The following is a 25,059-nucleotide window of genomic DNA, read 5'->3' as shown; positions in this document are numbered from 1 at the left end:
GAAGTTGCTTATTATAGTTTTATTGGAGATGCTCCCTCCATTACTTTTCCTGAAAGTGGATGTTCCCTAGGAGGCATCAGAATATTAGTCTTTCTCCAAGTCATGCCTCCTGTTCTTAAAAAAATATTTATTATTTACTGTTGCAATCACTGGTTCTACCACAAGATCCATAGGAGACCCTACCTTCAAAAAACTCAAATCTTATTCAAATAACCATTTTAATTTGAAGCTGTTTTCTTGAGGAAGACCACAAAATAGTATGCTGCGCTCTCTCTCTCTCTCTCTCTCTCTCTCTCCCCCTCTCTGTCTCTTTTTCTCTCTCTCCTTCTCTCTCTCTCTCTCTCTCTCTCTCTCTCTCTCTCTCTCTCTCTCTTTCTCTCTCCATATGTATGTATGTGTATATATATATATTTAGAAAAAAAATCCTGTGTCCAAGAAGTAGTTACTTCAGTGTCAGCAACCTTTGACCTATTCTCTTTGTCTTGTGCCCTTTGAACTCAAACCCAGGGCTGCCCAAACTGTGAGGATCCCTCAGATGCAAGCCAAAGAGGTGTCTAGATACAGAAATCTCCTTTGAGAAGTCTGTCTCCTGCAACTCCTGAAAATCCCAAGACTTTTCTCCTGTGTCACACTAATGAATTAAAATGAAGAAGGATTTGGGGGATCGGGACTAGGCAAATTGTCAGTAGGGCTGAGTGATTTTAGTGGGTGAGCAATATTTTTAAAAAAGGGGAAAAAATTGTCACAAAAATATACAGCTGCCCGGGGAATACAATGCTTGTTGGCTTAGATTAATGACAAGATGAATAAATGGATTGCCTGATGAAAAGGCGAGGGAGAACAAAAACCAGTTGAAATTGTGGAGGAGGTCTCTTATTAATGAACTGTCAGCCTGGAGAAAGTGAGCGGAGTCTCCTCCTGGAAATGCACTGGGCTGGTGCTTCTAATAAAAAGCTGGGTCCTGCAGGAATTAATTACACCCGCCTTACAGCAAAGAATCTCTGGAATTGTGCAATGTGGTGGCACGGACCAGCACGGGTTGCTGTTGCCAACCGTAGGAAAGTTTAATACTTTCTTTCTTTTTTTTGGGGGGGGGGAGGAGGGGGATGACATGCAGGATATTATAGTAGCATAATAGCCAGTCAGACAAGAGCATGAATGATGGCGGCCAACCTGTCTGACAAATGATGCTTTGCATACTTGGAGTTTGAAGTCACTTGACTTTTCATATGCAAAATCTCCTCTTGGAATCTGATTTGCTCGTTATCAGAAGTTCCTGCCCTGGGGAGTTAAAAAATCGTTTTTGGACGGGATTACATGAGACTCAGATGTGTTTTGCTTTGATTAATCGGACTTTGGAGAAAGCACAGGGCTGTCTTCATTTACTCGGAATGGCGGCCGTGTCCATCATCGCCCCGTGGAAGGCTCCTTCCTCAGCGGCCCGTTTCTGTTGGCTCGACAGAAATAGCTTTTTTAATTAAAGCTTGGTGCTGCCCAGGCTGGTGGAGCAACTCAAAGGCATTGCCATGTGGAGAGGGCAGATTCTTCGGATTTGCCATCCATTATTGCTTATTAAACATTGCTCGCTAATTCGCTGGATTCTGAGATGTCATATATGATGAGTAAGGGCTTTTTCCTAGCTTTTGTATGTAGCAGTCCTGATACCCAGACTGCTGGGACAGAAGTCCAGCGCTTAGTAGGTCTTCCATTTGTGCCCTCACTGACAAGGGGGGAGGGGGGGCTATTTCTGTATCCCCAGGCTTTAGCATAGTGCCTGATCCATAGTGGTAAATGCTTATTGAGTTGTTGATTTGACTTTCCTGGACCTCTGTTAGACTTTCCCCTAACAGAAAAGGACCTCCTTTTCTGTAAAATTCCAGTATTGAAAAGATGGCTTCTGAGGTCCTTTCAGCACTAGTTCTACCATCCCATGATAATAGATAAATTTCTTTACCTCTTCACACCTCAAGAGGTTCCCTAGGACTCAATTTAAGTCACAGATGGATTGTGATTCCCAGTATCAAGCGGCAAGTATTTCTAAAGTACCTAGTGTGTGCCAGCCACCAGCTCCTTTCCTCCCCCCAGTATCCTTTCTGGCAAAACATCATTCTCCATATTGGTTTTTGCTTCTATCTCACATCCACTTGTACTGGCCAACCCATCACCCTTCACTTTCCGTTATTTTGGGCCACCTCAAACCATGTGACCTTTTTCTTTTGGTTAAAACAACTAATGAATTTTCACAAATACTTATTCTGCTCTCCTTTACATTTTAGCTCCAGGATTTTGACTTGAACTTGGGATTATAGAGTCTAAATGACCTTTCATACCATCAGTCTCTACAGCTTCTTTCTCTGTTATTTAAAGATCTCTTTGAAATTTCAATTGTTTATTTTCCTAAGGACATCTTTCTTAGGGTGTTGGATGTTGAGTCTAGGTTCATGCTAAGTTCATATCTCTTACCTCTAATTCTCAGGTTGTATTATTCCGGGTGAATCATTTAATTTGCTCTCTGATCTTGGTCTTCTCATCTGTAAAATGGGGATAATAGTACATATAGGAACTACCTCATAAGGGTATTACAAGGATCAAGTAAGATAATATGGATAAGATGCTCTGTCTACTTTAAAAATCTTTTAGGGTCAGATACTATTACAGATATTATTACCATTATTTCTACTGGACCTTTGAATGATTCTCATGTCCAGAGCAGAGCAAATGAATGAATGATTCTCATGTCCAAAGCAGAGCATCCTGAATGAATGATTCTAATGTTCAGAGCAGAATTATCTGAATGAATAATTTTGATGTCCAGAGAAGAGCAGCCTGAATGAATGATTCTCATGTCCAGAGCAGAGCAAACTGAATGAATGATTCTAATGTTCAAACAGGACAATGTGAATGAATGATTCTAATATTCAGAGCAGAACAACCTGAATGAATGATTCTCATGTCCAGGCAGAACAATCGGAATGGTGAAAAGCTTTAAATTCATGACATATAAAGATGAGTTGATAAAATTTGGAGTGGCCGAAGACACAATAGATCTCTCTAGACATTTGAAAGGGTGACATAGGGAGGAGGAACTAGAAATAATATTAGAACTAGGACTAGAAATAATAGAGCTGGCCAATCTGTGCTGTCCCCAAGCACTCATTAAGCTCCAGCTGTATGTAGTTACTGATGGTGTCAAAGGCATCCATTCTATGTACAAGGTGTTCCCAGAGTCTTTGATATTATTGCTGTTGAGTCATTTCAATTGTGTCTCATTTTCCATGTAATCATTTGGGATTTTCTTGGCAAAAACATTGGAGTGATTTGCCATTTTCTTCAGCTCATTTTACTGAGGCAAAAAGGAAACTGAGGCAAGCAGGGTTAAGTGACTTACCCAGGATCACTAGGAAGTGTCTAAAGACACTTGAATTTAAGCTTGGGTCCTGCTGACTCTAGGGCTGATGCTCCATCCATTGTGTACCTCAAAATCTTGGCTCCCACTTAATTCTTAATAGCCAATTGAGCTTAAAAACTACTCTAGGATTGGGGATACCTTGTAAGTGCATACAGGATAAATATAAATAAATGCAAAAATAATTAGATATAAGATAATTAGTGAGATCACTAGCAGTCAGGCAGATCAGGGAAAGTTTCACACAGAAGATGGCTCCTGGGCTGCATCTAAAGGATAAATGGGTTCCATGGGGAGGTGATGAGTGAGCACATTCCAGGTTTGGGCGATGGACACACAGAATAAAGATGGAAGATGATTGTCAAATGGGGGAACAGAAAGTCAAAAGTGATTGAATGGGTGTCCTGAGAGCTTAGTAGGCGTCCTCAATAGAGCCTTTTAGTGGAAGTTGGGTGACTACTCATGAGAGTGTGGTAATGGATATTCTTTTTGGATTTGGGTTGAACTGGATGGCTGCCAAGGGTCAAGAAGCTTGGAACTTTTGTGACAATGTGTTTCAAATCCACCATATGAAATGGGGGGGTAGAAGAGTTTTCTCTAGAAGAAAAAGAAGAAAATGCTCCTTTTTTTTTTGCTGAGGCAATTGGAGTTAAGTGACTTGCCCAGGGTCACACAGCTAGGAAGCATTAAGTGTCTGAGGCCAGATTTGAACTCAGATACTCCTGACTTCAAGGCTGGTGCTCTACCCACTGTGCCTCCTAGCTGCCCCTTGAATGAAATATTTTTAAAGAATATAGCACAATGCCTTGTATGTAGTAGGCACTGACTTAACAAATATTTGTTTACTTCCTCTAATTCTGGCTATTTTTCTCATAGTGACAATCTGTACCAAATGACCTCGCAGCTAGAATGCATGACCTGGAACCAGATGAATCTAGGGGCCACACTGAAGGGGTAAGGTTGATCGCTCACGGTTTTCTCTCAAAGTGATTGTTCAGTTACAATAATTTGGATTTGTCTGACCCAGTTTTAAGATAATAGTAGGACAACATCAAATTGCCTTTCTTTGTCTTTCACAGGTATTTTTTTTTAATGGTTGGTGATCTTTGTGGATAATTTTAAGAAAACGAACTGATTTGGGGAGGGGTCTAATGTATACTATTTTTCCCATTCCATGGGCTTGGTAACAAAAATTTAACTTTCAATGTGGTCATTTTGTATTAAATGCCTTGGAGTTCTCCAAACTTTTGTTCATTCAGTTGATTTTCCCCTAACGTTCACATTTTGGAGGAAATGTTATTTACAGATGGTATCCATTATACTTATCAAGAAATGCTTTAAGCGTACAAAGTCCAGGCCCCAAATTTGTATTTGAGTGATGATGCTTTGGACAGTCGACAGTCAGATCTGCTTGAGAATGGCCCCACCAACAGGCATCCACCCTGATTGATATTCTACTACAGAGGCCCTCAGATCACTTCAGGAAGATGAGTAACTTGGAATTGGTTCTAGCTAGCAGGAGAAAGCTCTTTCAAAGCCCCTTCCCTCCTCAGGCAGGTATCAGAGATCAGACCTGGCAAGGCTGGGGGTTGCCCAAGTCCTTTGAGATGCCCTGCCATCTTTGTATCTCTTAAGCAAACGCTGGCTCCCCGTTGGATTTCTAGGTAGGGCAGCTCACCCTGCACAGTGCATGCGCCATCCCCACCCCACCTCTTCTTCTTCTCTTCTAGACCTGCTGCTGGCAACTCCAGCTCATTGAAATGGACAGAAGGGCAAAGCAAGTGAGTGGCTGATACTCTGGTTTCCAGAAGTAATGATGCTGCCTTTGGCACATGGCAATAGGAACATTACACAAGTCCAAATGATGAAGCATGATCAGGGATGCTGGGAATGGGCTCAGGAACAACAGGGGCCAAAGCTCAAAGTCTTGCTCTCTTTCTTGTACTTGAATTAGGACTGTTGTGGGAGAGAACCTGAGAGATCCAGTCATGGAATATCCCTTTTTTAGGGTCCCATAGATGACTTTTCTCAGTCTATGTTTCACATCTATGCTCATTTTGTAGTTTCTGCTTGTTCCTCTTAGACCTATAGGCTGTGGAATGTCTGCTGTATATACATGCTGAGCTCTGTATTTTTCTTCACTCACTTTTATTCTCCTTCCCCTAAAGTTTCTTAGGGTGAACCATTGATTCTATCAAATCTAAATCTTTTAACTCCCTGATGATTATGCCTTCCTCAGCCCTTCTCCTAGGATTATTCCTGTGGGTTATTTTCTCTCTTTCCATTCCCAGAACCCAGGACCATTTCTCCCCTTTTTTTCACTCGACCTCATTTTCTGTTATGCCCAACAGCTTTCCCAATATGAGTGCAGCCATTTTGGATTTTGCATCTACTAGTGACTTGCTGCCAAATACTTCTCTACTACTCAGAGCTGCTTGTGGGCAGTCAGGAACATCCTCACCTCCTTTATCTCTGTGTTGGTTGTGTTGGTGGCAGGTTTTCCTTTGCTTTTACTTCAGCATCTTGCTCTCTCCTACTTTCCTCTGGTCTGCTACTGACAACTTTAGAACTCTTTCTTTTGTGTCTCTTTTTTTTTTATCTTAAATTTCCCTGCTTTCCAAAACTTCCCATTCTTTCTTTTCTTTGGAATCCCTTACTTGACTTCTTTCCCTTTTGGTCTTTTCTTCTACTTGAAGTTTAAGAATTATCTCCCTTCCTCTTAAACCAAACTTAATCCACAGAAGAGACTGAAGGACATTGGGAAATATTTCATGTTTTCCTGTGTATATATTTCCTAGTACCATTCAGGACTTAAAAAAAAAATCATACAAGGGGTTTTAAAAATTTGGAAAGGTAAAAAGTAGAGGTTGGTGGGCAGGGAACTACCAAAAAATTCAGCTATGATTTAATGTTTGACAAATTGAATATAACATATAGTAGAATATAACATATAGTGGAATAATTCAGTAGGATGTATCATATATACACAAATAGACATTATATTATTATAATCATAACTATTATCAAATTGACATCATCATTACAAGCATCATTATATTACAATAATAAATATTATAATATTAATATACTCAAAAGCATCATTACATTATAATCATAAATATCACATTAGCATTAAAATGATAAACATGGTTATATAAGTATTATTTAAGTGTTATTGTAATTACATAATTAAAATTATAATTGTTACTATTGTTATAATTATTATTCATTAGTCTGCCTTTTTCTATATTACCTGGAGGAAAGGACTTCAAGGTTTTAAAAAAATACATTTGATTGATTATGCCACACTTCTTTCCCATAGTTTTCTCTCTATATTGAATTCATTAAATTTTGGGGAAAAAATTGAAAGGAAAAATAATTCTTGTATACCCACTACCTTCAGAAGCTACAGATTCCTATGTAGTATCCAGTAGCACCAACAATAACAATGATAACCGATTGAATTTATAGCTTAATCCTTTAAGATTTTTAAAGTGCTTTATAAATATTATCTCATTTTATCCTAGTAATTACTCTGAAAGTAATTATTATCACCATCTCATAGATGAGGAAATTATTATGTTACAGATGGCTGTTATTATGTGACTTACCCAGGGTCACACAGCTAGGGTTGAAACTCAGGTCTTTCTGACTCCAACTCCAGATACTCTGGGTATCATTGCCCTTCCTAGAAATCTAGACTTGTTACATAAAGACATTTATTTAAATAAATAAATAATTGTTGCTGCCATTGTGTAACACTTGCCCTGCATTACCTCATTTGATCCACACAATTCCTACAAGGGAAGCAGTACATTGTCCCCAGAATTACAGATGAGGAAAGTAGGGTTCACAGAAGTTAAACAACTTCCTCCTGCTCCCTACAGAGTAAGCAGCAGAGCAGGGAAACCCTGGTTTTCCAGCTCTTAATACTCAGGGACTTCACACTATACTCTGGATCAGCACTTTTGGATAAGTTCCTTTTGTAGAATAGTCTAATGTTAGGTCTAGAAAGGCCCTTAGGACAATTAACCAATCAACTGATCAATTAGCACCAATTTTTTAAAGCCTGTGCATTTATCAGGCATTGTGAAGAATTCTGGATCTGGAGTCAGAAAGATTTCTATGTCACATCAGATACTAATTGTGTGACCCCGGATCTCTTCTGTCTGTGTCACTTTCTTCATCTATAAAATGGGGATTGATGTGAGAACAAAATGAGATAATATTGGCAAAGCACTTTGCAAACTTTAAAGGGCTATAGAAATTCCAGGTACTATTATTTATTGTTGTTGTTGTTGCTGCTGTTGCTGTTATGCTCTTGTAGGAGTGTCTTGCTTCTGAAAGGAGACAATAACAAAAACATCCCTATCCTCCAAAAGCTTATGTTCTACTGGATGGAGATAACACTGTGTATAGAAGTAAATACAGATAAATGATAAAACATGGGCCATGGGACAGATAGATGGATTCATAGAACACAGAGCACAGGATGTCAGAGCTGGAAGGAAATGTACAGCTTAGAACGTAAGTTATCAGAGCTGGGAGAAACCTTACAGTCTAGAACACAAAGTATCAAAACTAGAAGAGACCTTATAATTTAGAATACAGTTTCAGAACTGGGAGGCCCCTTACAACCTAGAATACAGAGTGTCAGATCTAGGAGGGAATCTTACCATCTAGAATACAGAGTGTCAGAGCTAGGAAGTACTTTGTAATCTAGAACAGTGTGTCAGAGCTAGGAGGCACCTTATAGCCTAAAGTACAGAGTCTCATAACTGAAAGGGACTTTACAACCTAGAACACAGAATGCAAGAGTTAAAAGGGACTTTACAATCTAGAATGCAGAGTGTTGGAGCTGGGAAATACTTATAATCTAGAACAGGGTGTCAGAGCTAGGAGGCACCTTATAGTCTAGAGTACAGAATGTCATAACTGAAAGGGACTTTACAACCTAGAACACAGAATGCAAAAGTTGAAAGGACTTTACAATCTAGAATACAGAGTGTTAGAGGTAGAAGGGATCTTAGAAGCTAGAACTCCAGAATGTTAGAGCTGGAGAACTCTAGAACATAGGAGATGGAATGGTATGGAGTGTGGAATGTCAGAATAGAAAGCAAATCTCCAAAGACCACAGCATGTCAAAGTTGGAAAGAGCCTTCAACCACAGAATGTCCAAACTGGGAGGGATTTAGGGATCGCTAGCCTGACTTCTCTGCGCACATTGTAGATTTATGTCACCGTGAGTCCCTACTACTAGTTATATATTTTAAAAACCACATAAAAGCTGGGATACCAAGGCAGAAGAGCAAATTATTTGCATGATCCTGATAGAAAAAAAATCTCATTAAGTTCATTAATTGGTCCAGTTTGGTTCTTTGCTTTGACTGTGGAGACCATGGCGTTTGAAACCTTTATTGCCTGTGATATAGAATGCCAAAGTCCTTCTCCCTCAGTGTTGCAGGAATATCTCGGGTATAAAAGTATGTATCAGATAACCGTGGTGGGGAACGTTAGAGGTGCTTGGCTTAAACAAAATTTTAGCCTGCGACCTGAGTTTTAAAATAGAAGTTTAAAATAGCTGGACTATATGAAGAAGGAGAGAACCTATCTGAACCATAGAATCCATGGTTCATGGCTTCTTCATGGAAACCATGAAGAATCATGGGAGAGTACAAGATGTGGTGCTCAAACTGAGCCATAATGGAAGATGTGTCCTAAAAGGCAGGAATAGGGATGATGGCATGCCTGGGGTAGTGTTGTACCGCAGCTGTGTGCGTGCCCAGTAGAGGCAGGAGATAGTCTGGCAAGTTTTGGGAATAGTCTGGCTAGGACATGGTGTGTATGAAGGGGAATAAATCTGGAAATGTCGGCTAGAGCCCGTCAGAAGAAGGTCTTCAGTGTCAGATGTAGGAATCTGTATTTGATGCTAGAGACAATGGGGTGAGCAGGGGTGTGATGTGGTGACAAGGTCTAGCATGTGACAAATGCTTGATAAATATCTATTGACCCATTTATTGATTGATGGTCAAGGCTGTGTTGCCTTTGGAAGCCAGGAACAGGGATTTCTTATGGCTGTGATATAGAACATGCTATTTCTGACTGAATTCAAGGCAGGAATAGGATATTTTAGGAGGCTTAGTGCCTCTCATACCCCCCACCAAAATATCATTAGATTTTTTAAAAATGGGACTCTTAAGGAAAGATGAGTTCCAAGGGAATTTTTTTTTTCTGTAGCATAAGCCAGTATTATGTGTAATTAAAAAAAAAAACCTTTGCTTTTCTGTTCAATTTGGAGTTTTAAAAAGGAACCATCTTTCCTCCATTTCTTCACGGTTTCTGGTTTCTAAAGGATTAAAAAAAAGCTCAGGCTGTTAAACTAACACTGTTAGACACTGTTTTGTCTTTTCTGGAGAAAATATCCTGCAAAATGGAGAAACACATCAACCTTGACTGGGGTCCAAGCTATTAAAATGAGGAAGAGGTTATTCTCCAGGGACTTGGGAAGGGGGAGTGGGAAATCGGACACAATGGAAATATGGACGGAATATGGTACAGAACAAATGCTTCTTTGCATGTCCAAGAAGTTCACAGCCTGGTAGGAGCAGAGTATTTGATCTGTGGATGCTTTCAAGGAGGAAACAAAAAATAAAATGAAAGAGACAGAGAGAGAGAGAGAGAGAGACAGAGAGACAGAGATAAAGAGGGACAGAGAGAGAGAGAGAGAGAGACAGAGAGACAGAGATAAAGAGGGACAGAGACAGAAAGAAAAACAGAGAAACAAAGACAGAGAGAGAAAAAGAGAGGGGGCTAAGAAGGAGAGACACAGAGACAGAGAGAAGAAGAGAGAGAGAGAGAGAGAGAGAAGAGAGAGAGAGAGGGAGAGAGAGATAGGAGGAAAAGAGAGAAGAGAGAGGCAGACAGAGAGAGACAGAGAGAGAGGGGGGAGAAAGGAAAGACACAGAGAAAGAGATAAGAGAGAGGCAGACAGAGAGACCAAAAGATACAGAGGGAAAGAGAGAGAGAGACTAAGAGATACAGAGGGAGAGAGACAGAGAGAGACAGAGACAGATAGAGAGAAAGAGACAGAGAGATACAGAGAGAGAGAGAGAGAGGGAGAAAGAGAGACAGAGACAGATAGAGAGAAAGAGACGAGAGAGAGAGAGCGCGCTGAGCTGAGTGATCTATGGTAAAAACAAGGTTGACGTTTTGGTAGGGCCAAGACTGTAGAATCTGTAGAAAATCAGTGCTAGACATGGTCTCATCACTGAGAATCTTTGCCAAATGAGTTATCTGTCTCTTCTAGCCAAGAGTTACAATACACAGCCCAGCACCTCCATTCTCAGTCTGTGAACATAAGGTATCCTTCCAAGAGATTTACATCTTGAAAATGAATGGCCTGTTTCTAAGTGGCTCCTGAGGGGCTTTGGGCTTGAGATGCAAAGCAAAGATGGAGAAGAGTTTTCCTCAATGAAAAACCATGCCCCAACTCCCCTCTTCCCTCAATAGTCCTTGATTTCTCTTCTAATGCAGTTCTCTTTGGTCTTGGGTTCTTCATTAATTACCTTCTTGTCTTCAGCTTGGCTGAGGTCTGTTAGCCATAATGTGGAGAACAAAGAATGAGACTCTTGGGTTTGTGGAATAGGAAATGACTGGTTATGATTTAATGCTGAGTCCCTTGTTCCTCTCACTTCAGTAGACTAATTCAGTAGCCTCTCCAGCCCAAACTCCCCTTCTCTCGTTTCTGTTTTTCCCACTTTACTCCCCTTTTCCACTCATTTCTTTTCAGGCTTTTATTCAGTTTATACTGTTTGCCCAATTTAGACAATCTACCCTGAGCAAATATTAACACAGAGATGATTAGTGGGGTTCTCATCTTAAATAATTTGATAAGATTCCTAAAATGTAATAAAACCTTATTGTTTAACAAATAAACTTTATTTATTCTTTCCCATTTTAAAAATAATATCTACTCCCCAATTATATGTTAAAACATTTTTTTTAGAATTTTGAATTCCAAACTCTATCCCTCCTTCTTCCCTTTCCCCCTTCCTGAGATGGTAAGCAGATATAGGATTTACATGTGCAATTGTTCACAAAAGGATTAAAATAAAAGAAAAAATAAGAGAAAGAAAGTAAAAATTGCATTCTTCAGTACATTTTCAGACAATATGAGTTCTTTCTCTGGAGGTGGGATAGCACTTTTCATCACGAGTCCTTCAGAATTGTCATGGGCCATTTTGTAACTGAGAATGGCTAAGTCATTTACAATTCTTCATTGTATAATCCTGTTACTATGTACAGTGTTCTCCTGGATCGGCTTATTTCACTTTGCATCAGTTTATAAGAACCTTTCCAGCTTTCTTTGAAATCTATCTGCTCATCATTTCTTATCCAGTTCAGCTACTTTTTCTCTGGGTGATCTTGGTCAAAAACTTATCTCATCTCCGATTCCTTGATCTTTGTAGGGATTAGAGAAGATGATTTCTGATTCTACCTAAGTTAAAATTCCTATGTGCTTAACTGCCCTGAGACTAAGGTTAGATACCCATTTCTTCATTTCAAACCTTTTTAAAGACTAATAAACAGGAAACATGCTGTTCATGTTTCAGTAGAATAATTCTGGGAGAAATTCAGGTAGAGAAAGCACTGGAAAAAATGGCCCACCAAACAGATGTTCTAAAACAGTGGTGTTAAAATTGGCTTAGGAAATCACATATTAATGTTGTCTATGTTCCAGTGTAATTTTCTTTATTTTGTTAAATATTTCTCAGTTACATTTTAATCTGGTTAGGACTGAGGAGGGAGTATTGCTACAAACATCTGTATAGAACATCTGTTAAATTATTTTTACAACTTTTTCCCTATTGCTAAGTGAGTAGGAACATTCATTTATTCTTTATTTCCAACTCCCTGATTTTAATGTGAAATAAGTCTATTCCAGTTCAAAGGATAAGTTGGTGAATTTGGTGGAAAGAACTCCTTCTAAATGACAAACAGAATCATCTCAAAATTTTCCATCTTTACTTTTAAATTTCCATTCTAGCCAAGGTTTCTTTCCCCCACCTAAAAAGTGATGTTTCTCAAAAAAATCCCTTACAGAAAGAGTGGAATTCTTTTCAATTTAAATGATACCATTTGAGAACTCCATTCAAAGACTCAAATAAAAGCAAAAACAGTTCCAGCTCTCAAAGATTTTATTCATTCTTTTTTGGGGATCCACTGAAACACAAATTAATACAAAGCAATTTCACATACAGGGTGGGGGCATTGACTTGGAGGCAAGAAAGCCTCAGTTTACTCATATGTACAATGAGGGTGTTAGACTAGATTACATCTATGATTCTTTTCGACCCTGTACCAATCAGTCGCCAAGTCATGTCAGTTCCACTTTCATAGCATTTCCCTTGTCTGTTTTCTTTCTCTCATTCTATAATTTACCTGCTCAAAACCTCGATCGCCTCTTCCCTGGACTATTGAAATTGCCTTCTAATTGGCCTCCTTGAATCCAGTCTCTCTTTCCCTGCTCTAACTGATCCCCTATACGGATTCTAAATAGATATTTTGTAAAGCCCAGTGTTGTCCATGTCACTTGCCCAATGAAGAAGATCCAGTGGTTGTCTATTGCCTTTTGGATGACATGGAAATTTTTTTTAATTTGGCATTTTACAATCTGGATGTAGTCTATTTTTTTCCAGGCAGAGTGAGGTTAGGTGTAGAGAGACAGACAGACAGAGAGAGAGAGAGAGAGAGAGAGAGAGAGAGAGAGAGAGAGAGAGAGAGAGAGAGAGAGAGAATCCTACTTTTGACACCTACTGTCTGTGCATCCCTTGACTATTCTAGGCAGCTCTCTGAGACCCTACCTTGCAAAATGGGGTCTGACTTGTGCCTCCTGAAGGTAGGTTCTCCATGAACTCCCTAAACTGATGAAAACAAGTGTTTTGGAAATGGGGGGTAGTAGGGAGAAGCTCCTGCTCTAAATTCTAGAGATGAGGCTTCAGAGCCTGAATTCCATTCTTCAGGATTTACCAGAGCTTAGAATCTTCCCAAGATCCTTACTTTCATCCTGATTGGAGACAATAACTAGGTGAAGACAAGATGTCACGTCCCCCTTGTGTCTAAAAATGATAGAGCTGAGACTTCCCTAGTTAATAACCGAAGGTGTGTGAGAGAGAGTGCAGGTCCCCCGGTTTTTACTTTTTTGAATATTCATATGAAATGCTAATTGTTTTCAGAAAGTACTATTTATTTTCAACATTTCCCACTGATCTGGCTCTTGGACAGAGCTCTGCTTTTCTTCATCTGTAGGGTTGTATCTTTTTTTTTTTTTTAAGAAAAAAAAATCTCTTGTTCTGTGGAAGATCAAAATTTTTATATTATTATTTTTTAAAAGAGCTATTTTCCATGTATTAAGTATCTTCTGAGCTCCAGTTGAATGCTCAATGGTTCAGAGAGATTAGAATTCATGTTATATGGTTCCTGCTTTTATAAACTACAAGGGCAGACTGTGAGGCAAGTTTTCCTTGGTTTATTTTTCAACGGCCTAGGAAAAAATATGTAAGGCTAAGTTCAGACTATTGTAGGAAATGAAGTCACTAGATGTATGGTGGACTGATAACTATTGTTGCTCCTTTGTTGTCTTCCTACGATCAGGATAAAATGCTTATAAAATCCCATAGGCAATTTAGATTATTCTTCTTGGGACAGTTTGGTAGCACACTTAACTTCTGTTTGCCTCAGTTTCCTTATCTGTAAAAAGGATATAATAATAGCATTTATCTTGCAAGGTTGTTGTGAACATCAAATGAGATAATAATTGGAAAGCACTTGGCCCAGAACCTAGCACATATTAAGTGCTATAAATGTCAGTTATTTTTATTTAAAAGAATAGCATCCAAGCGTTACTTAGCAAAGCCGTAATGAGAATGAGTTGAATGGGTCTTTGCTTCAGTGCTGAAATTTAGAGAGCACAAAAATATAGTTCAGCACTCTTTTCAATCAATCAACAAGCATTTATTAAGCACCCATCTTATTCAGGTACTGTGCTAGATACTGGCTATAAAAAAATCGAAAAATAAACTCATCCTGCCCTAAAGGAGCTTTCTACTGGGCACTTATCACTCTAAGGGTCACTAGATTCATTAATTTCCCCTCTTGCTCTGACGAATTTGGCCTAATTCCTGTTTGTGATGTTTTTACATTATGAAATGTCCCTTGGCTTTGCTTGTCCTGAGCAAGGTTTGCAACAGGTGCCAAAATTATTAAATTTTCTTTTGTTTCTTAGGCATGATCTTTACTCATACCAACATAAATCTTGAGTCATAGGATTTCAATTTAGGCATCTTGAGGAGGGCATGGCATGGACTTTCTTCCCTAGGCTCTGTCCCCAATTCTTATTACTGAAAGAAACATAACAGGGGCAGTGAATAGAGCACTGGCCCTGAGGTCAAGAGAACCTGAGTTTGAATTTGGTCACAGCACTTATTTGCTGTATGACTCTGGGCCAGTCACTTGATCCCAATTGCCTTTCAAAAATCAATTTTTAAAAAAAGGAACAAAGTATTTTTTCTTACAAAGAAACATGAAAAAGTAAAGCAGAGGAAGCTAATGATGGCTTAATGTCCTGGCACTAGACCTCCATGCATACTGAATGGTCCAAATGTTCCAGAGAGCAAAGTCACCTTCAGTTCCCAAAACACTTATGTGTCTCCAATGGTCCTAATAGCTGCCTCAGGTTTGTCAAAGCTAACTATTGCTATTGGTTTCTAAGCAAGTGACTCTATCATAGTCCATAGTAAGAAGCAGAGCTGGGATTTTGAATCCAGATCATAGGATTATTCACCAATCAAGCATTTATTACATATCTAATATGTGACATGCACTGAACTTTGCAAAGGGCAACTACATGGTCCAGGAAATAGAATGCTGGGCCTGGAGTGAAGAAGATTCTTTTTAAGATTCTTCTTCTTGAGTTCAAATCTGTCTTCAGATATTTGCCAACTATATGACCCTGGGCAAGTCACTTTACTCTGTTTGCCTCAGTTTCCTCATCTGTAAAATGAGCTGGAGAAAGAAACAACAAACTACTCTTGTATCTTTGGCAAGAAAACTCCAAATGGGGTCATGAAGAGTTGAACTTGACTGAAAAATAACAGAACAACAATTGAACTTTGGCATAAAAAGACAAAAAAAGGAAAGAGTCCCTGCTCTCCAAGAGTTTGCATTCTATCAGGAGAGATAATATAAACATACTTAAGTGTGCATGGAATAAAGAGGTCCCAAACTGGGAGTTGGAAGGGATCTTACTGGCCACTTATTTTAACATCCTCATTTTGCAGATGGGGAGGTTTGTATTGATTGTTTTTCAGTCCTGTATGACTCTATGACTCCATTTAGAGTTTTCTTGGCAAAGATACTGGATTAGTTTATCATTTTCTTCTCCAGCTCATTTTGCAGATGAGGAAACTGAAGCAAATAGTTAAACAAAGTTAAGTGACTTGCCCAGGATCATGCAGCTTATAAGTATCTGAACTCAGACTTGAACTGAGGACTTTCTGACTCCAGACCTGTCATTTAGTTCTAGAGAATTTAAGTGGTTTGATTGTGTTACTTGCTCAAAGTAATATAGACTACAGTAAGTGGCCAAGATGAAAGGAGAAGCCATGTCTTCTGACTTTAAATATAGTGCCTCACCTTGCTGGAGAATAATCTTCCTATGAGACCACCCTGACACTGGTGTTTCCTATAAAGCTTACAATGAACTTCTATTACTAATCAAATAAAATATAAACCCTGGATTCCAGCTTTTAAGGTTCTCCACCTTCTGCCTCTAACTTATCTTTCTCTCTTATTTCCCACTCATACTCTGTGTTTTAGCCAAACTGGGCTAGTCTGCATTTGATATTCTTGTTCTGCCCTCTCTGAATCTTGTTCATAGTATTTGACACACCTCCTAGAATAGATCTCCCTCAGTGCAGTTTAGTTCTTTCCTTCCTTCAAGGCCCAACTTAGCTGTTACCTCTTATAGAAAGCCTTCCTTGATTGCTTCCTCTCCAAATGAAACCGTTCACTCCTTCCTCAAATTTCTCCTATCATTTTGCCTGATCCTTCTCTTTGTACTTTTAAGATTCTTTCCTGTGTCACAGATTTGTGTATATTCTTCCCTCTCTCCCTTCTTCCTACTATATAAAAAGCTTCTTCGGAGTAGGAGATATGTCCTGTTTTGTCTTTGAATCACTAGTGTCTTAGACATGTTATAGGTGCTTAGAGGGTGTGAGCGCTGGCTTTGGAGTTAGAGAAGTCAGTATATACTTGATAGTATGAAGTGGTGGGAGTGAATACTACCATGGGGCAAAGAGCATTGGCTTTCAAGTCACCAGGCTCGGCTTCAAATTTGGCCTCTGTTAGTTCTATCTGTAAGACTTCAGCCAAGTAAATCTCTTTATCCCTTGGGACTCAGTTTCTTCAACTTCTACTTCTAAATCCACGATTGTGTGTGCCTGTGACAAACAACCAAGGGGATCAGAATCATTTCTTGGAGAAGAAACCCATTATTTACCATCAGTCAAATGGGAATAAAAATACCTAAACTACCAGTGTCCCAGAGCTGTTATGTGGAATGTGCTTTGTAAGCCTTAAATTTAGCACCATAGAAATGGAAGTTGTTATCATAACTTCAATTTTGTCATGAAAGCACTCCTGGGAAATTCAGCTTCATTGTCCTTCTGAGCTCATTGAGCCGCCACAGTTTAGAGTGAATCAATCAATCAACAAGGTTTGTTGAGCTTCTATTTGTCTGGCATTGTTCTAGGCACCAGGGAAACAAAGAAAATGAATGAAACACTCCATATTTGCAATGACCTTACAAGCAAACTCTAAATGGATTTTTAAGACATTTTGTGTTTTTCATAACTTCAATTTCCTCACCTTGGACAATGTCCCTTACACCCCACCTGTGAGGATGTCCACTGGGGTGATGGTCTCACTTCTGGCAGAATTCCAGCGAACAAAGGGGCAGAAAGAGCATCACAGACCTTATCAGCCAAAGCTTTGATGACTTCATTTCTTTCTTAGCTGCTTCCCATTCACACTTGGCCAGCAAAACTCACTTGTTTTCCTCATGACTTTCACATGACCTCTCCTTTCCCAGAGAGTCACCAAGCAGCTGGGTGCTGCAATGGATGGAGGGCTGGAATCAAGAATACCTAAATTTGAATTCTGCCTCAGACACTTGCTAATCATGTAATCTCTGGGAAGGCACTTTATCCTCTCAGTGCCTCAGTTTCCCTATATGTAAAATAAGCATAATAATAGCCTCCACCTCAGTGGGTTGTTGAGAAGATCAAAGAGTTACCATTTGTAGAAGACTCTGCAAGTTTTGAAGCATCATATAAATGCTAGCTATTAGTATCAGAATGTTCTAAAGTTTGTATTGTCAGAGACTGGATGCTAAATTTTTAAATGCCTTTTTGCCATTTTTTTATAACCACAGTAATTAACCAGATATAGCTTACCCTCATCCCCAGGCTAGAATCTTCCTTTGTAACAAAGAAAAAGAGTTAAACAGAGTCACATCTACCAATACATGCAATCTCTTGTGTCTGTCACTTACCACCTGCCTTTCTCTGGAGAGGAGAAAGGTGTGCTCAGTCAACAATCCTCTAGAACCAATACTGCTCATGACCTTTCAGTGAGATCAATCATCTTTTAGCATTCCTTTCTCTGACATTATGGATGCTGTTCTTCTGGGGCTATTTTCTTCAATCTGCAAACATTCATTAACCATCTCTCTTGTTTCTCTAAATTCTTCCTACACATCATTTCTTATGGCACAATGATAGTCCCTCTAATTTCTATCTCATTGTTTGTTCAGGCATTTTCCAATTGATGAGTGCTCTGGTGATGAGTTCTCTTTCCCCATCTATTTTTGTGTTCTTTTTCATTAGTGAGCTATCTCCTTAAAAACTGAATTTTTTTATGGGTGATCTTTGTGGTTTAGAAAAAGTGAAGAAGGGAGTAATAAAACAAGCATTCATTAAGCACCTATTATGTGCCGGATGTCAAGCTAAGCATTTATATAAATATCATCTTCTTTGATCCTCTTATCAACTTTGGGAGGTAGGTGTATTTTTATTATCAGCCACGTTTTACAGTAGAAGAAATTGGGGCAGGTAACAATCAAGTGAACAATCAAGTGACTTGTCACCCAGCTATTACATGTCTGAAGTTGAATTTGAACTCAGGTCTTCTTGACTCTGGTTTCAGAGCTTTCTCAGCTGGGCTACCTAGCTGCTTCTTAATGAGAGATAGCTGAGTATAAATACAACATGTTTTTCCAAATTTGTTATGATCCCACACTAAGAAGCCAGACCAGCCTTTTTTAAAACCTCACATTCAATTAGTTGCCATAGTCCTAATGTCTCTAACTTATTAGAGGACTGGAACTAAATGGGGAATTCTACAACTGCCCCTCTTCCAAACTCTTTCTAACACTTGAGTCTCCAATTTATTTAGTAGACTTTTCTTTCCCCTCTCAAGGCTTCCAAATTCCTTACCAATAAAATAGGAGAGTTGAATTAGATTCCCGTTAAAGTTTGTTCTGCTTTTAAATCCTATGGTTTACATTAGGGCATAAAGAAAAAGACAAAAGACACATTCTCTCTGATTTCTAGCTGCTTAGGAAGAGATAGGATTTGAATTTGAAGATGTTCAAATCTTGTTCTGTCTTTTAAGTTATTTCACTTTTTGGGATCTCCGTGCTGTACCTATGATTCTATGAAACAAACGTAATGTGTATTATCAATTTTCAGTATCTAGGAAGGCTCAAATTGAATGTGAAAGACTTGTGGAACTGGAAGGGACAGGGTGGAGAATCAGAGAAAACTTCAGGGAGATGACACCTGAGCCAGACACCAAAAAGAGTCTAGTTCAACCAATAGAAATGTCAGGAGATGAGGGGGGCAATCCATTCTTTAAAGTGGGAGTTGGGTGTGTCAGTAAATGAAGTTGGAGGAAAACTAGTGGCTTGTAGATCTAGGGCTGAAAGGGTTTATCTTGTCCAATCTCCCCATTTTTCAGATGAAGGAACTAAGGCCAAAGGAGGTAGCGTGGTCACATAAATCATCAGTGTCAGAGGTAGGGTTTGAACCTAGAGGGAATGTTCTCTTTTCTATTCCACAATTTGAGCATAAAATTGGTGAATGTAGACTTTAGTTAGAAAATAGAAGGTGTCAAGGGAATGTGTGTGAAATTAATCTGGAAAGACTGATTGGAGCCACCACAAGGAGGCTCTCGAATGTCAGGCTTGAGGGATTTAAATTTTCTTGGTTAAACATTGGGTAGCCATTGGAAGTGTGCGAGTAGGTCATTGGTATGGTTTGTGCTTTGGGAAGATGATTTTGGCTGTTGTGTGAAGTTCAGCAAAGAGGGAGATTGGAAGCAGGAAGACCAAGTAGGATCCTATTATAATGATCTAAGGAAGAGGTCATTAGGTCCAGATTGAAGGTCATAGTCTTGGAAATGGAATAGAAAGGAAGACATATAAGATTTCACTAAGATAGAGATAACAGGACTACAGCAATCGATTGAATGTGGGAGGTGGTGGAGAAGGAAGCCATGTCAGATTTTGAGTCTTGGCAACTGGGAAAATCAGGCAGCCATGTGGTTCAATGGATAGAAAAGTGCCAGAAGACCTACTAGCTGCACAATCCCAGGCAATCACTTTACCCCATTTGCTTCTGTTTCCTCATCTATAAAATGAATTGGAGAAGGAAATGGCAAACCGCTATCTTTGCCAAGAAAACCCCAAATGGGGTCACAAAGAGTTGGATGTAACTAAAAAAATAACGGAACTGAAAATGGGAAAATCAGTCATTAAAACACATCTCTATGCCCTTTCTAGCTGCTGGTAGTGTGGTTCATAGGAACATGTTTAAACAGATAAGGAAACGGAGGTTAAGTGATAGCCCCACGGTCACATCAGTAGTACGTAGCTTTTTAAGGAGGTTCTATGGTGGGAAATGAAGCTCCTACTTCTGCTAGGGTGGTATACGTGCTGCTTAACAAGGATTCAGGGACACTACTTATTTATGAATCCAAACTTTACCAGCCATGGGGAGCATAGAATATGGGTCTATTGTGCCAACCTAGCTTGGGTGGAACATTCCCAATGGCCTCCTCTCTGAGGGCCTTCACTCACCACTCCAACCCCCATTGTTCCTATAGAGATCAATCACCAACATTTCCTGACTTGTAGATTGGTGGGAGGAATATATCCCACATAAAGTGTTTTTCTTAACTCCCCTAGATTTTTCCCAGGAGGATGAAATTATTCTAATGGTTTTTTGGAGGGAGGCAGGGAGGAGGAGATCAGGGATTTATTTTTAGGTCTAGCCTGGATGAGGCAGAAAGGGTTAAACTAATCTGGAAAGCTGATCTGGGGGTTAAGTGGAGGTAGGCCACTGATTTGTAATCCCCACTCCTCAAGACACGACATCTATTCTTGTAAATGTCATCACTTTCTCGGTGCTATCTGGTAACATCTGAGTCATGAGGTGCTGACAAAAATCCAGGGTACTTAAAGTTAAACTTGAAGCATTCTGCTCATTCCTAAGATGCTCTGGCCAGCCAGATCTGCAATTTGGATGGTAAACATCTTAGTTGGAAACACAGCTCTTCTCTCGGAGTCCTTTTGGCTCACCCAGTGACTCACTCAGATGTGGGTTCCAGGGGCTAATGGCTTCTCACACACTATGGGCTGCAGTTGATGAGGAAGGCTGGGGCTGGCTGAAAAGGGGAGACTGGGGGATGAACGAGCAGTTTGTTTCAATGGGACAGCACAGCATTTAAGCTGGTTTGGCTTCCCCTTTCTCCCAACCCCCAGATCAAAGGTCAAAACCAGATGACTATTTTGGCCAATTCCAGTTATTTCTGATCTTTCCCCTCTGGACTGGAAGCTTGGTGTTTCCAAGAAGGAGCTGTGAACTTCATGAATTCTTCTCTCTTTATGCTTGCAGCCACACCACGGGATATGAAAATGATAACCACACGACTCCGATCCTCTGTGGAGCTCAATATAGAATACACACTCATGGCGTCTTTAGAGGAATACAAGTGAGTATTGTGGGAAGTCAGGCTACTTTTCCCTCCTCTCTTCCCCAGACAGTCCTTTTGGTCCTTCACTGACTAGTCATTCATTGGGCATTTGGTAATCTGCTGCTAATTATAGGGCTCCTCTTGCTGACAGCAAGGACCCCCATCCTCCAGATAAGCTGGTTTCCTACTCCTCCGCAAGCCAACATAAACTGTGACTCAAACCAAGATCCTTCCTGCCCCTTCCTCCTCTTTAATTTTCATTTACATTGAGAGACAGTGAATGAATACAGGAATCCTGTAGTGAGTGGACCGGGGATCAGAAAGGACTGAGTTTGCATTATCCATGTTGGTCTCAGTTTTTCTCATTTATAAAATGGTGACACAAACACCTGTCTCTGTATGAGGCTTAATAGCTGTGTGACCATGAGAAAATCATAAGGTCATAAATTTAGACCTGGAAGAGAGTCCAGAAATGGCTCCTCACTATTTTATAGATGAGGAAACTGAGATTCCAAATCCAGTTTTCTATTTAGTAAACTGAGCCACCTCTCTGAGTCCCAGTTCCCTCACTTATAAAATGGTAATGTTTATTCATGGAATCCCAACCTCATAAGATCATGGTGAGGGTCAAATGTTCTAATGTATGCCATGGAAAATGTCAATTATTGTGGTCTCTGTAGTGGATTGACCTTGCATATTGGCTTCCCCTCTCCAGAGATAGTCACCCAAACAATGGGCCAGTGTAAAGTAGGGAGTTACAAACCCAAAGCAAAATAACAGTTAAAAAGTTTCTGAGAAATCAGAGAACTTTGTTGAAGGCCACCTCCCTGACTCTTTTCAATAGCTCAAAAATGAACACAGTTAACCAAGGTTGATACTGTAACTGTCTCCTATTGTTACAACTCCTATCACGTGTACAATGCTTTCTTCAAAGTAACCAATGTCCAAGATTAGAAATAACTGGAATTGGCCAAGGGGCTGACAGCATCATCAGCTGAGATATCCCTGTTAATGTTTTCAATGAAGTTTCTTTGTAATGGAACACAGTGATCTCACTTTGTTATGCCTTCAAAAGAGACAGGATAGCCCTTGATGATACAGATAATCCATTTATCTAATATAGAAATTCCCATTTGGCTGCTTTCTTCATGCTGAATTAAATCCAATAAACCAACATTTAGAAGGAATCTCTTATGTACAAAAAAAAAAAAAGAAAAAAGGCTTCTTGAGGAAAGAAACCATTGCGGCTATTTTCTTTGAATGCCCAGAACTTAGCACAATGTCTCAAAGATGTATAAATTTTTATTAATTTCAATTTTTTTAAACTTTAAATCTATGCTTTGTTGATCCTATATTTGATTATCACCTTTGAATAGTTACGAGTGTAGAAATTCCTTCCTTCCTTTCTTCCTTCTTCACTCCCTTTTTTATTCCTTCTTTCCTTTTTTCCTCCCTCTTTCCCTCTCCTCTTTCCTTTCTCCTTCTCTTCATTCTTTCCTAATTTCCTTCCTTCCTTTCTTCCTACCTTCCTTTTTTCTTTGCTTTCTTTCTCATTCCCTCTCTTCTTTCTTTACTTCCTCCCTAACCTTCCTATTTTCTTTTCCTTCCTTTTTTATAATATTATAATACATGAAAAGTTTTTTAAAACTTTAAAACATTGTGTATTATTATTATTACTTCTGTAGATTCAGCCATAGGATAATGGATTTTAGATCAAGAAGGGGTCTTAGGTGTAATATAGTCCAATTCTTTTATTTTATCAATCAGGAACTGAGACCTCAGGGGATTGAGAGTGACGTGCCCAAGCCCACACTGGCAGCCCATGATTCTCTGCCTTCAAATCGAACACTCTTTTCATTTGTCACTTGTTTAATAATTGTTAATGACCATTAACTAAATGAACTAAAAAATGAATTACATCTAAGATATGGCCTAATTAGGCTTGAAGCTTGTCCTTGCATATTCAGGAATGTCTACCCGAGCTTAAGGAAATCTTGAGAGATTCCTAAAAACTCCCCTAGCCCTGATGAAGGGGTTTCTTTTCTAGAAATACAGGAATGGGCTGGAATGACCATGAGGTCAGAGATTGGAGGTTGAGGTCAGTACCTTCCTTGATTCTTTCTTAGCAGAGCCAATGTGGTGCATAGTGGGAAAAGCCACTGGATTGGGTATCAGAAAATCAGGACTTAAATGCCAATATACATCCACTTTTGCAAAAACTGGCTGCTTAATCACTCTGGGTTTCTGTTTCTTCATAAAATGAAATGCTTAATTAATATGATACTGAAGGTCCTTTTTAGTGCTAACGCCTACAGTTCTTTAATCCAGGAACTCTTAAATTTTTTTCCTGTGAATCATGTTCCCTGTTGCAGTCTGTTGACACCTACAGACCCCATCCCATAATAATATTTTAATGCATAATATAAAATAAAATATGGAAGATTATGAAGGAAACCAAACCTACTGAAATGCAGTTATCAAAACCTGATAAAACTGAAACAAAACCTGTGAATCCAGATTAAGATCCTGTACAGCAATGGAATAATAGACTTTTAGAGCTGAGAGAGAATGAATGGTGAATAATCTAATTGAACCCCTCCACTTTCTAGCTAAGTTATTTTATACCAAGATCTTAATTTATTTCCCCAGTTGTCTTCACTGTTCCAGACTCCTTCCACTGAAAATCCCTTTGTCATTCTATCACTGTAAAATATTTATTGTGGGTTGGAGAAGAGGATAGTTTTCCTTTAACTTCTTTTTAGTCTCTTCCACGCATCTCTGCTTACTTTTGGTGGCCCATGGTTAGTGCTCTGAAGGAGAATTATAAAATAGAATCATAGGATGTCTGTAGTGGAAAGGACTTGAGAGATCACTTCATCCAATTCTGAAGTTTACCAATGAATAAAATGGCGTTGCTTTGTCTCCTGATTTTTCTACCCAGATTTCTAAAATTAAAAGTGATGCTTGTGAAATCTTGGCTAATTATGCCAAGAAACAGTAGTTTATTGATGCTCATGTATCTAATAGGATGTAGCGGTTCATGAAAATAACTTGGAAATTAATATGATATAGTGGGAATATGCTTTACTAGATATAAAGTGAACTGGATTCTAGTTCCAGCTCTGGGACTAAACGACTGGGTAGTCTAAAGAAGGTCAATTAAGTTCTTTCAGACTTATTTTCTCATCTATAACCTGAGGAGAGTGGCCAGATGGTTTCTAAAGTTTCTTCTGGTTCTAGCATTTTATAATCTAAGGTCTCTTCCAGTTTTAACATTCTGTATTTCAGATCTCTTTCACATCTTATATTCTACGATCTATGTTTCAAAGTGCCTTACAACTCTAAAACCTTCTGCTCTGAGGGCTTTCTCTGATATTTTATGTTCTAAAGCCCTTCAGGCTCCAAGCACCCTAAGATTCTAACATTTTAAAGCACTATAAATTAATTACATTATTTATTTATTTATTCATTCATTCATCCATCTTTCCATCCATTGATGGAAATACTTTCTATATGCAAAGGTCTATGCTAGGTATTGGAGGGGATAGATAAGCCGTCTC

General features: G+C 39.1%; 1 protein-coding gene across 1 annotated transcript in view; it reads left to right on the top strand.

The window, feature by feature from the left end:
• WT1 (WT1 transcription factor) overlaps positions 1-25,059 on the top strand; it is a 64,137-nt gene that overhangs the window by 23,284 nt on the left and 15,794 nt on the right. The window contains exons 5-7 of the mRNA XM_051966761.1: positions 4,283-4,360; positions 5,137-5,187; positions 21,421-21,517. Of these exons, the coding sequence (XP_051822721.1) occupies positions 4,283-4,360; positions 5,137-5,187; positions 21,421-21,517 (226 nt within the window). The remainder of the gene's footprint in view (positions 1-4,282; positions 4,361-5,136; positions 5,188-21,420; positions 21,518-25,059) is intronic.

Source organism: Antechinus flavipes, chromosome 6 (assembly GCF_016432865.1).
Source record: "Antechinus flavipes isolate AdamAnt ecotype Samford, QLD, Australia chromosome 6, AdamAnt_v2, whole genome shotgun sequence".
NCBI lineage: Eukaryota > Metazoa > Chordata > Mammalia > Dasyuromorphia > Dasyuridae > Antechinus > Antechinus flavipes.
This window is presented reverse-complemented; position numbering and strand designations above follow the sequence as displayed.